General features: G+C 39.5%; 1 protein-coding gene across 1 annotated transcript in view; it reads right to left on the minus strand.

Annotated features, from left to right (window-relative positions):
• The window catches only part of LOC117338804 (tetraspanin-33-like), a gene marked incomplete at its 3' end in the record, with an annotated part of 84,315 nt that overhangs the window by 45,161 nt on the left and 24,560 nt on the right, over window positions 1-14,594 (minus strand). Inside the window, 1 exon segment of the mRNA XM_033900156.1 lies at window positions 3,667-3,855. Coding sequence (XP_033756047.1) covers window positions 3,667-3,855 — 189 coding nt within the window.

The following is a 14,594-nucleotide window of genomic DNA, read 5'->3' on the forward strand; positions in this document are numbered from 1 at the left end:
TTAGATTTGAATCAGTCACTCAGGTTGCTCGCTATATCTAAATCGTTAACATTAGTTTTCATATTGTTTATTACCTATATCCTTATTCAGAACATTAGTTTGGGTCATTGATAGACACTAATAAATCGGATAATAATTCATCCTACACATTATGTTTCCGTTCGTCTTCGTTGTGTCTGACAGTGGATGTAATTATGACGTTGATATCGAACGCGCCGCAATAATGGGATACGTTAATGTATGGACGGATTTCATCGGCGATTCTCCTGTCTTTTGGTATCCTGGCTAGTACTCTCATACCACATCGAAATTTATGTTATTTGTTTTTATCGATCTGCAGATTTTCGAGTGCTACACTTGTTCTTATTACATTGTGGTAGACTCTACATAATTAATTATTACCGCGAGATTACGGCGTTGAATCAATATTTGTTCTAAGACTTTGATTAGAAATAAAGGCAAATTCTACCTTTTAGCTTGATGACTGGTTCCACACCGTGGAATCAGGGAAAGCATCGTTCAGTAGGAAATCATCTAATAAGTTACAGGTTTAGGTTAAGAAATCTCGGTATCAGTTTAGGTTAAGAACTCTCGGTATACGTTTAAGTTAAGAACTCTCGGTATACGTTTAAGTTCAGAACTCTCGGTATAAGTTTAGGTTAAGAACTCTCGGTATACGTTTAAGTTAAGAACTCTCGGTATACGTTTAAGTTAAGAACTCTCGGTATAAGTTTAGGTTAAGAACTCTCGGTATACGTTTAGGTTAAGAACTCTCGGTATACGTTTAAGTTAAGAACTCTCGGTATACGTTTAAGTTAAGAACTCTCGGTATAAGCTTAGGTTAAGAACTTTCGGTATACGTTTAGGTTAAGAACTCTCGGTATACGTTTAAGTTAAGAACTCTCGGTATACGTTTAGGTTAAGAACTCTCGGTATACGTTTAAGTTAAGAACTCTCGGTATACGTTTAAGTTAAGAACTCTCGGTATAAGCTTAGGTTAAGAACTTTCGGTATACGTTTAGGTTAAGAACTCTCGGTATACGTTTAAGTTAAGAACTCTCGGTATAAGTTTAAGTTAAGAACTCTCGGTATACGTTTAGGTTAAGAACTCTCGGTATACGTTTAAGTTAAGAACTCTCGGTATAAGTTTAGGTTAAGAACTCTCGGTATACATTAAAGTTAAGAACTCTCGGTATCAGTTTAGGTTAAGAAATATCGGTATACGTTTAAGTTAAGAACTCTCGGTATACGTTTAAGTTAAGAAATATCGGTATACGTTTAAGTTAAGAACTCTCGGTATACGTTAAAGTTAAGAACTCTCGGTATAAGTTTAGGTTAAGAACTCTCGGTATAAGCTTAGGCTAAGAAATATCGGTATAAGTTTAGGTTAAGAACTCTCGGTATACGTTTAAGTTAAGAACTCTCGGTATAAGCTTAGGCTAAGAACTCACAGTATCAATTTAGGTTAAGAAGCATCGGTTTAAGTTTAGGGTTAGGGTGTTGTAGGTATATGTTTAGGTCGGGCATTGTAGGTATAAGTTTACACTGGGCGTTGTAGGTAAACCTTAGACTTGGCGTTGTAGGTATAAGTTTAGACTGGGCGTTGTAGGTATAAGTTTAGACTGGGCGTTGTAGGTATAAGTTTAGACTGGGCGTTGTAGGTATAAATTTAGACTGAGCGTTATAGGTATAAGTTTAGGTCAGGCGTTGTAGGTAACAGTTTAGACTGGGCGTTACAGGTATAAATTTAGACTGGGCGTTGTATGTATAAGTTTAGACTGGGCGTTGTAGGTATAAGTTGAGACTTGGCGTTGTAGGTATAAGTTTAGATTGGGCGTTGTAGGTATAAGTTTAGACTGGGCGTTGTAAGTATATGTTTAGACTGGGCGTTGTAGGTAAAACTTAGACTTGGCGTTGTAGGTATAAGTTTAGACTGGGCGTTGAAGGTATAAGTTTAGACTGGGCGTTGTAGGTATAAGTTTAGATTGGGCGTTGTAGGTATAAATTTAGACTGAGCGTTATAGGTATAAGTTTAGGTCAGGCGTTGTAGGTAACAGTTTAGACTGGGCGTTACAGGTATAAATTTAGACTGGGCGTTGTATGTATAAGTTTAGACTGGGCGTTGTAGGTATAAGTTGAGACTTGGCGTTGTAGGTATAAGTTTAGATTGGGCGTTGTAGGTATAAGTTTAGACTGGGCGTTGTAGGTAAAACTTAGACTTGGCATTGTAGGTATACGTTTAGACTGGGCGTTGTAGGTATAAGTTTAGACTGGGCGTTGTAGGTATAAGTTTAGACTGGGCGTTGTAGGTATAAGTTTAGACTTGGCGTTGTAGGTATAAGTTTAGACTGGGCGTTACAGGTATAAATTTAGACTGGACGTTGTATGTATCAGTTTAGACTGGGCGTTGTAGGTATAAGTTTAGACTGGGCGTTGTAGGTATAAGTTTAGACTGGACGTTGTAGGTATAAGTTTAGACTGGGCGTTGTAGGTATAAGTTTAGACTGGGCGTTGTAGGTATAAGTTTAGGTCGGGCGTTGTAGGTATAAGTTTAGACTGGACGTTGTAGGTATAAGTTTAGACTGGGCGTTGTAGGTATAAGTTTAGACTTGGCGTTGTAGGTATAAGTTTAGACTGGGCGTTGTAGGTATAAGTTTAGACTTGGCGTTGTAGGTATAAGTTTAGACTGGGCGTTGTAGGTATAAGTTGAGACTGGGCGTTGTAGGTATACGTTTAGACTGGGCGTTGTAGGTATAAGTTTAGACTGGACGTTGTAGGTATAAGTTTAGACTGGGCGTTGTAGGTATCAATTTAGACTGGGCGTTGTAGGTATCAATTTAGACTGGGCGTTGTAGGTATAAGTTTAGACTGGGCGTTGTAGGTATCAATTTAGACTGGGCGTTGTAGGTATCAATTTAGACATGGCGTTGTAGGTATAAGTTTAGACTGGGCGTTGTAAGTATAGGTTTAGACTGGGCGTTGTAGGTATAAGTTTAGACTGGGCGTTGTAGGTATAAGTTTAGACATGGCGTTGTAGGTATAAGTTTAGACTGGGCGTTGTAGGTATAAGTTTAGACTGGGCGTTGTAGGTATCAATTTAGACTGGGCGTTGTAGGTATAAGGTTAGACTGGGCGTTGTAGGTATACGTTTAGACTTGGCGTTGTAGGTATAAGTTTAGACTGGGCGTTGTAGGTATAAGTTTAGACTGGGCGTTGTAGGTATAAGTTTAGACTGGGTGTTGTAGGTATAAGTTTAGACTGGGCGTTGTAGGTATAAGTTGAGACTTGGCATTGTAGGTATAAGTTTAGATGACGCGTTCCTGATGTAAGTTTAGGTTTGGTATTCTCAGTAATCAAAGGCCCATGTTAATGTCACGTGAACAACATTATTACGTTAGTCTCTATGTTTCTTATGGAAACACGAACTTTAAGTACTCCCACTGTGTTCATGAGATTGGTTCCCAGAATGTGCAACATTTTGTAATAAATGCGAAAATGCTAATCCAATATCTGTGATATAGGTCATTTTAGCCATAGATTCGTTTATATTGCCAGTAGGGACTGTATTTACGACCATTGGTCATATGTCATTAGTGGTTGACCATCAATTTGTCCTGATGTCCATCTTAAAGTTACCTCTTATGTATTTATAATAACTGAACATACCACTCTAAGAAGAATGATGTTCTCACGAACGGCTCCGAGGCAGCCCGGGAATGCAACAATGAATGTAATGGCTCCTAGAATAACGATAATGACCGATGGGTCCAGAACGAAGTCAACGGCATCAGCGATTATCCCACCGTCGTCCAGTAGGCTCCATAACCCAACTCCCACAGCAACTAGTCCCGCCATCTACCGAGTAAAATAAAAACAGTTAATTAGTGACTATGTGTGCCAATGTGTTCCGGGTTAAATGGAGCTGTATGATTGTCCAGGTTAATGAACATCCTAGTTTTCTAGTCTAATTGTCATCATCTTCTTATTGTGTCTCGGTGATTTAGTTTATGTACGTCCAGGGCCCAGTTGTTTAAACGATGATTTGCTTAATCACTTAATTAGCGAAAACCTTACCTGTGTATCAACACACCTGACTAATCAAAATATTTTTTCCTTCCTTACTCGTGTATCAACAAAATAGACCAATCAAAATAGTTTTTCCTTCCTTACTCGTGTATCAACACAATAGACCAATCAAAATAGTTTTTCCTTCTTATCCGTGTATCAACACAATAGACCAATCAAAATATGTTTTCCTTATTTACCCGTGTATCAACTCATTAGATCAATAAAATAGTTCTTCCCTCCCTTACCGCTTTTCAACACAATGCTCCCCACAAAATTACTTTTCCTTTCTCACACTTGTGTAAACAAACCAGACCAGATCAATCAAAAGTGCTCTTCCTTCCACACCAGTGAATCAGCACACTAGCTAACCAAATTAATCTTTCTTCTTCACTCCTGTAGGAACACACAACATTAACACACTGCTCCAATCAAAATTGCCCTCCCTTCCTCACTCTTCAACGAGCAGACTTAACCAATCAAAATTGCCCCCCCTTCCTCACTCTTCCACGAGCAGACTTAACCAATCGAAATTGCCCTCCCTTCCTCACTCTTCCACGAGCAGACTTAACCAATCAAAATTGCCCCCCCCCCTTCCTCACTCTTCCACGAGCAGACTTAACATATCAAAATTGCCCCCCTTACTCACTCTTCCACGAGCAGACTTAACCAATCAAAATTGCCCCCCCCCCTTCCTCACTCTTCCACGAGCAGACTTAACCAATCAAAATTGCCCCCCCCCCCTTCCTCACTCTTCCACGAGCAGACTTAACCAATCAAAATTGCCCCCCCTTCCTCACTCTTCCACGAGCAGACTTAACCAATCAAAATTGCCCCCCCCCCCCTTCCTCACTCTTCCACGAGCAGACTTAACCAATCAAAATTGCCCCTCCCCTTCCTCACTCTTCCACGAGCAGACTTAACCAATCAAAACTGCCCCCCCCCCTTCCTCACTCTTCCACGAGCAGACTTAACCAATCAAAATTGCCCCCCCCCCTTCCTCACTCTTCCACGAGCAGACTTAACCAATCAAAATTGCCCTCCCTTCCTCACTCTTCCACGAGTAGACTTAACCAATCAAAATTGCCCCCCCCCCCTCCTCACTCTTCCACGAGCAGACTTAACCAATCAAAATTGCCCCCCCTTCCTCACTCTTCCACGAGCAGACTTAACCAATCAAAATTGCCCCCCCTTCCTCACTCTTCCACGAGCAGACTTAACCAATCAAAATTGCCCCCCCCCCCTTCCTCACTCTTCCACGAGCAGACTTAACCAATCAAAATTGCCCTCTCTTCGTCACTCTTGCAACAACACGGTACACTACACCAATCAAAAGTGCTCTTCTTTTCACACCAAAAATCATAACAATATCCACTCAAAATAGATATTCCCTCCTCGCCCGTGTATCGATGTCATAGAGAAATTGTCTTTCCTCCCACACTAATGAGTCAACACAGTGGACTAATTAAAATTACTCTTCCTTCCGCATCCGTGTATCCGTGCAGGGGTTAGGGTTGGTTAATTTTTTGACACCTTTTAACACAGTACTACAAACATCAAGTATATTTCGTTACGCAATTTTTTTTCTTTGATATATTTCATTTTTTAACAGAAAAAAACAAGCTGATATCTTTGGTTATAATAATAGTAAGTTAATCTACAGCGATATTCAACTGGAAATTAGGAAATTTCGGAAATGACATTCAAGATTTTCTGTACAACATATTTAAGACTTCGGTCCAACGGTGAATATATATTTCAGCACACGTTATCATGCTCTACATTGTATAACGGTTTGAAATAATCCAGCCGACACAAATATACGCTATTGATTATACTGTACCCATATAATGAACTTGTAGGTTTAAAAAGCCTGAAATGGAGTCGGAGAAAGTCGACAACGGTGATTACCCAGTGCGCCAAGGGACACACGTCACACACGTCGTGTGTCTCGCCACTAATACCACAATACTTGTATCGCGACAAATTTAACTTGACGTTGGATTAGGTCAAGCGAGAGAGATTCCGAAGGGTTGATGTCTGCTTTTTAATGCATTTCTGAGTACTGGTTCTTATTTTTTTTCCGCATTCGTCAACGCAGTTGGGGATAAAACTGTCACCACAACACAATTTATGTGTGATTGGAATTGGCGGCTGAACGATACACAGCAAAAAATCCTGGCCATGTGTCTCAGAGTCGTAAGCGTGATGGAACTTGTCGCTGCGAAGGTCTGTTCCGAAACAAGCAAGAAAATTCATCTGTTTTGTGATTCCCTACTAAATTTTATTGAGTGATCAAATGTTAAGAGAAACAATATGCATATAATTTGTAGTTTCAATCGTCGTATCAACCTGATATTCATACTATCGTAAATAACAAAGTATGCCTTCGTTACCACAACACACAGGTTCATCATCTCCATTTGTACCTTGGTATACCTTCGTTATATCAATACTAGTGTACATTACCTCCCTTTGTACCTTGGTATACCTTCGTAATATCTACACTAGAGTACATTACCTCCCTTTGTACCTTGGTATACCTTCGTTATATCTACACTAGTGTACATCATCTCCATTTGCACCTTGGTATACCTTTGTTATATCAATACTAGGGTACATTACCTCCATTTGTACATTAGTATACCTTTGTTATATCAATACTAGGGGACATTACCTCCCATTGTACCTTTTTGTACCTTCGTTATATCAACACTAGGGTTCATTACCTCCCTTTGTACCTTAGTATACCTTCGTTATATCAATACTAGTGTACATAACCTCCCTTTGTACCTTAGCGTACCTTCGTTATATCAATACTAGTGTACATAACCTCTCTTTGTACCTTAGCGTACCTTCGTTATATCAATACTAGTGTACATTACCTCCCTTTGTACCTTGGTATACCTTCGTTATATCTACACTAGGGTACATTACCTCCCTTTGTACCTTGGTATACCTTTCTTATATCTACACTAGGGTACATTACCTCCCTTTGTACCTTAGTATACCTTTGTTATATCAATACTAGGGTACATTACCTCCATTTGTACCTTCGTGTACCTGTGTTATAGCAATACAAGTGTGCATTACCTTCCTTTGTACCTTAGTGTACCTTCGTTATATCTACACTAGGGTACATTACCTCCCTTTGTACCTAAATGTACCTTCGTTATATCTACACTAGGGTACATTACCTCCCTTTGTACCTAAATGTACCTTCGTTATATCTACACTAGAGTACATTACCTCCCTTTGTACCTTGGTATACCTTCGTTATATCTACACTAGGGTACATTACCTCCCTTTGTACCTAAATGTACCTTCGTTATATCTACACTAGAGTACATTACCTCCCTTTGTACCTTGGTATACCTTCGTTATATCAATACTAGGGTACATTACCTCCCTTTGTACCTTGGCATACCTTCGTTATATCAATACTAGGGTACATTACCTCCCTTTGTACCTTAGTATACCTTCCTTATATAAATACCATGATACATTACCTCTCTTTGTACCTTGGTAAACCTTCTTTATATCTCCTAGTGTACATTACCTCCCTTTGTACCTTGGTATACCTTCGTTATATCAATACTAGTGTACATAACCTCCCTTTGTACCTTAGCGTACCTTTGTTATATCAATACTAGGGTACATTACCTCCCTTTCTACCTTAGTGTACCTCCGTTATATCAATACTAGTGTACATTAACTCCCTTTCTACCTTAGTGTACCTCCGTTATATCAATACTAGTGTACATAACCTCCCTTTGTACCTTAGCGTACCTTTGTTATATCAATACTAGGGTACATTACCTCCCTTTCTACCTAAGTGTACCTCCGTTATATCAATACTAGTGTACATTACCTCCCTTTGTACCTTGATATGCCTTCGTTATATCAATACTAGGGTACATTACCTCCCTTTGTATTTTAGTGTACCTCCGTTATATATCCTAGGGTACATTACCACTCCCTCTGTATCTTAGTGTACCTCCGTTATATATCCTAGGGTACATTACCTCCCTCTGTATATTAGTGTACCTCCGATATATATCCTAGGGTACATTACCTCCCTTTGTACCTTGATATGCCTTCGTTATATCCGAACGAGGGAATTTCAATCTCCCTGGTTTTGTTTAGAGCGCTTTTTCATTAATAGTTAGATTTAGTCTACCACAAGAGAACACGATCAATCTTATTGCTTTTACAAGGGTCAGTTGTATGTCAGCTGTGTGAAGCCTATATCATTGTCAGTCGTTTATCATATTTTCTAATCGACCTACACCCCGTTACCTAGTCTAATAAGTCTCTTGTAGGAGGAGGTGACTTGAATCATTAAAAAAAAAAAAAAAAAAAGGTAAAATCTAGGTTACTACACTCACTAAGAAAATCTATATAAATCCGGGTTACTTCACTCACTAAGAAAATCTATATAAATCCAGGTAACTTCACTCACTAAGAAAATCTATATAAATCCGGGTTACTTCACTCACAAAGAAAATCTATATAAATCCAGGTAACTACACTCACTAAGAAAATCTATATAAATCCGGGTTACTTCACTCAAAAGAAATTCTATATAAATCCGGGTTACTTCACTCACAAAGAAAATCTGGGGAAAATCCTGGCTATTTCACTCACTAAGAAAATCTAGGTAACATCCTTTTAACTTCATTCACTAAAACAATCCAGGTGAAATCCAGGTAACTTCACTCACTAAGAAAATCTAGGTAAATCCTGGTTGCTTCACTCACTAAGAAAATCTAGGTAAATCCTGGTTGCTTCACTCACTAAGAAAATCTAGGTAAATCCAGGTAACTTCACCCACTAAGAAAATCTAGGTAAATCCTGGTTGCTTCACTCACTAAGAAAATCTAGGTAAATCCTGGTTGCTTCACTCACTAAGAAAATCATGGCAAAACGTTACTGTTTAAGGTGATGCACCTGTCTCACTCTTTTCTCAAAATAATCCACCATTTAAGTTTAAACCAGCGACGAATGATCATTCTCATTTCTAGTAACACTAAATTCACTTAGCATAATCAACCCTGGGATAGCATATAGTGACAATTGAACATCCTCGAGCATAAAACTATCAAATCCTTTTACATCCTTTTTAACGTAGCTGTACAAATCTGTACATAGAACGCTTAATGATAAACTTTGCACGACTAAGATGGGAAGAATGATTCATCAGTATCATCGGAAACCAGTAATCAAACCTAGGGTAATCACAAAGACTATTGAATCATTGATGCGAGCTTTGTAGCATTTTATACAATTAGTTCTAAATGCTTACCATTAAATATCGCTGTATCAACACCAAGTAACTGCAGGAACAACACTTATATTCATACATACAGACACAACAATTATACTACGGTCTTGTTTACAATGACCTGGATACGACATCAATCTCCAGGATTCATCTCGGAATTATTACTGCATTCAACAATAGCTGAAATGTAAATTTCGTCTGCTCATATGCTTCTAACTGTATTGACAAACTGAATTTGAGTTAAAGACGGGTGGGAGGTTATTGACGGTGATTTTGTTTCTAAATTATGAAGTCTTTGACCGTTCGTACTGACGGTCGGGGTTCAATTCTCAGTTAAATGATAATACAATGTAGCTGGGTGTCTTACCAAGCTCAGAACATCCGGGTATCTAACCTTACACAGAACATCCGGGTATCTAATCGTACACAGAACATCCGGGTATCTAACCTTACACAAAACATCCGGATATCTAACCTTACACAAAACATCCGGGTATCTAGCCTTACACAGAACATCCGGGTATCTAGCCTTACACAGAACATCCGGGTATCTAGCCTTACACAGAACATCCGGGTTTCTAACCTTACACAAAACACCCCGGTATCTAACCTTACACAGAACATCCAGGTATCTAACCTTACACAGAACATCCGGGTATCTAGCCTTACACATAACATCCTGGTATCTAACTTAACACAGAACATCGTGATATCTTACTTTACACAAAACATCCGGGTATCTTATCTTATACAGAACAAGAACATCCGGGTATATAACCTTCCACAGAAAATCCTTGTGCGTCTATGTGCGTGTGTGTATGTGTGGTAGCTTATATAAAAATAATGGTTCTCCCTCTACAACAGTGTATGTGTGGTGGTTTATATATACAAATAATGATTCTCCCTCTACAACAGTGTATGTGTGGTAGCTTATATAAAAAATAATGGTTCTCCCTCTACAACAGTGTATGTGTGGTAGTTTATATAAAACAGTACTGGTTCTCCCTCTGCAATTGTGAATGTGTGATGGTTTATATATACAAAAACTGGTTCTCCCTCGACAACTGAAAGTGTGGTGGTTTATATATAAAAATACTGGTTCTCCCTCTACAACTGTGAATGTGTGGTTTATATATACAAAAACTGGTTCTCCCTCGACAACTGAAAGTGTGGTGGTTTATATATAAAAAAGTACTGGTTCTCCCTCTACAACTGTGAATGTTGTATGTATACCCATGTATAATCTGTTAAACCAGACATCAGTAGTAGGACAGACCTAACCCTAACCCATGTATAGTTTGTTAAACCAGACAGGAGGTGTAGGACAGACCTAACCCTTACCCATGTATAGTTTGTTAAACCAGACATCAGTAGTAGGACAGACCTAACCCTTACCCATGTATAGTTTGTTAAACCAGACATCAGTAGTAGGACAGACCTAACCCTAACCCATGTATAGTCTGTTAAACCAGACAGGAGGTGTAGGACAGACCTAACCCTTACCCATGTATAGTCTGTTAAACCAGACAGGAGGTGTAGGACAGACCTAACCCTAACCCATGTATAGTTTGTTAAACCAGACATGAGGTGTAGGACAGACCTAACCCTTACCCATGTATAGTTTGTTAAACCAGACAGGAGGTGTAGGACAGACCTAACCCTTACCCATGTATAGTTTGTTAAACCAGACATCAGTAGTAGGACAGACCTAACCCTTACCCATGATTAGTTTGTTAAACCAGACAGGAGGTGTAGGACAGACCTAACCCTAACCCATGTATAGTTTGTTAAACCAGACAGGAGGTGTAGGACAGACCTAACCCTAACCCATGTATAGTCTGTTAAACCAGACAGGAGTAGTAGGACAGACCTAACCCTAACCCATGTATAGTCTGTTAAACCAGACAGGAGTAGTAGGACAGACCTAACCCTTACCCATGTATAGTTTGTTAAACCAGACAGGAGGTGTAGGACAGACCTAACCCTAACCCATGTATAGTCTGTTAAACCAGACAGGAGTAGTAGGACAGACCTAACCCTAACCCATGTATAGTCTGTTAAACCAGACAGGAGTAGTAGGACAGACCTAACCCTTACCCATGTATAGTTTGTTAAACGAGACAGGAGGTGTAGGACAGACCTAACCTTTACCCATAAATAGTTTGTTAAACCAGACAGGAGGTGTAGGACAGACCTAACCCTTACCCATGTATAGTTTGTTAAACCAGACAGGAGTAGTAGGACAGACCTAACCCTTACCCATAAATAGTTTGTTAAACCAGACAGGAGGTGTAGGACAGACCTAACCCTTACCCATGTATTGTCTGTTAAACCAGACAGGAGGTGTAGGACAGACCTAACCCTAACCCATGTATAGTTTGTTAAACCAGACAGGAGGTGTAGGACAGACCTAACCCTAACCCATGTATAGTTTGTTAAACCAGACAGGAGGTGTAGGACAGACCTAACCCTAACCCATGTATAGTCTGTTAAACCAGACATCAGTAGTAGGACAGACCTAACCCTAACCTATATATAGTTTGTTAAACCAGACAGGATTAGTAGTACAGACCTAACCGTAACCCATGATTAGTTTGTTAAACCAGACAGGAGGTGTAGGACATACCTAACCCTTACCCATGTATAGTCTGTTAAACCAGACATCGGTAGTAGGACAGACCTAACCCTTACCCATGTATAGTCTGTTAAACCAGACAGGAGGTGTAGGACATACCTAACCCTTACCCATGTATAGTTTGTTAAACCACACAGGAGATGTATGGCTGACCTTACAATAACCAATGTGCTATTTGTTAAACCAGACAGATGTATGGACATACCTAACCATAGCCTATGTGTACTTTGTTTAACCAGTCCTAGTTCTAACTAATGTATAGTCTGTTAAACCAGACAGGAGGAGTAGGACATCCCTAACCCTTACCCATGTATAGTCTGTTAAACCACACAGGAGATGTATGACTGACCTTTCAGTAACCAATGTGCTATTTGTTAAACCAGACAGATGTATGGACATACCTAACCATAGCCTATGTGTACTTTGTTTAACCAGTCCTAGTTCTAACTAATGTTTAGTCTGTTAAACCAGACAGGAGGTGTATGTTAGTACCTGGCACAGTCACAGCAACGATGTCACATGTCAACTATCCATTTTTCGAGTAGCCACAGCAGTACTGCGTCGCCGACTGGAAAATCGTAATGGAAATTTATTGTTAAAATAGTCTGATATTCGTAGCCATATGAGGTCTGCTTTGCATGAAGCCAATGCTTTCTCCTCAATTTAATACTTTTGCGAAATAAACCGAAGCTGATGGCGTGTAACGGTATATACAAGAAGCTATTTTATACATACATTTTCTTTCTTTGACGCTCTTCGTGACATTCTGTACGATCATCGTGTTTATGTGACGTACACGATCATCGTGTTTATGTGACGTTCTACACGATCATCATGTTTATGTGACGTCCGCGATCATCGTGTTTAGGTGACGTTCTACACGATCATCGTGTTTATGTGACGTACACGATCATCATGTTTATGTGACGTTCTACACGATCATCGTGTTTATGTGACGTACACGATCATCATGTTTATGTGACGTTCTACATGATCATCGTGTTTATGTGACGTACACGATCATCATGTTTATGTGACGTTCTACATGATCATCGTTTTTATGTGACGTACACGATCATCGTTTTTATGTGACGTACACGATCATCATGTTTATGTGACGTTCTACATGATCATCGTGTTTATGTGACGTACACGATCATCGTGTTTATGTGACGTACACGATCATCATGTTTATGTGACGTACACGATCATCATGTTTATGTGACGTTCTACATGATCATCGTTTTTATGTGACGTACACGATCATCATGATTATGTGACGTTCTACATGATCATCGTGTTTATGTGACGTACACGATCATCGTGTTTATGTGACGTACACGATCATCATGTTTATGTGACGTACACGATCATCATGTTTATGTGACGTTCTACATGATCATCGTTTTTATGTGACGTTCTACACAATCATCGTGTTTATCCGACGTTCTACACAATCATCGTGTTTATGTGACGTTCTACACGATCATCGTGTTTATGTGACGTTCTACACGATCATCGTGTTGATGTGACGTTCTACACAATCATCGTGTTGATGTGAAGTTGTACACAAACATTGTGTTTATGTGACGTTCTACACGATCATCGTTTTTATGTGACGTTATACACAATCATCGTGTTTATGTGACGTTCTACACGATCATCGTGTTTATGTGACGTTCTACAGAATCATCGTGTTGATGTGACGTTCTACACGATCATCGTGTTTATGTGACGTTCTACAGAATCATCGTGTTTATGTGACGTTCTACACGATCATCGTGTTCATGTGACGTTCTACACGATCATCGTGGTTATGTGACATTCTACTCCATCATCGTGTTTATGTGACGTTCTACACGATCATCGTGTTTATGTGACGTTCTACACAATCATCGTGTTGATGTGACGTTCTACACGATAATCGTGTTGTTGTGACGTTCTACACGATCATCGTGTTTTTGTGACGTTCTACACGATCATCGCGTTTATGTGACGTTCTACACGATCATCGTTTTTATGTGACGTTCTACACGATCATCGCGTTTATCCGACGTTCTACACGATCGTCGTGTTGATGTGACGTTCTAAATGATCATCGTGTCTATGTGACGTTATACACGATCATCATGCTTATGTGACGTTATACACGATCATCGTGTTTATGTGACGTTATACACGATCATCGTGTTTATGTGACGTTCTACACGATCATCGTGTTTATGTGACGTTATACACGATCATCGTGTTGATGTGACGTTCTAAATGATCATCGTGTTTATGTGAAGTTATAAACGATCATCGTGTTGATGTGACGTTCTACACGATCATCGTGTTTACCAGACGTTCTACACAATCATCGTGTTTATGTGACGTTCTACACAATCATCGTGTTGATGTGACGTTCTACACGATCATCGTGTTGATGTGACGTTCTACACAATCATCGTGTTTATAAGACATTCTACACGATAATCGTGTTTATGTGACGTTCTACACGATCATCGCGTTTATCCGACGTTCTACACGATCGTCGTGTTGATGTGACGTTCTAAATGATCATCGTGTTGATGTGAAGTTCTACACGATCATCGTGTTGATGTGACGTTC

Source organism: Pecten maximus, chromosome 12 (assembly GCF_902652985.1).
Source record: "Pecten maximus chromosome 12, xPecMax1.1, whole genome shotgun sequence".
Classification (NCBI taxonomy): domain Eukaryota; kingdom Metazoa; phylum Mollusca; class Bivalvia; order Pectinida; family Pectinidae; genus Pecten; species Pecten maximus.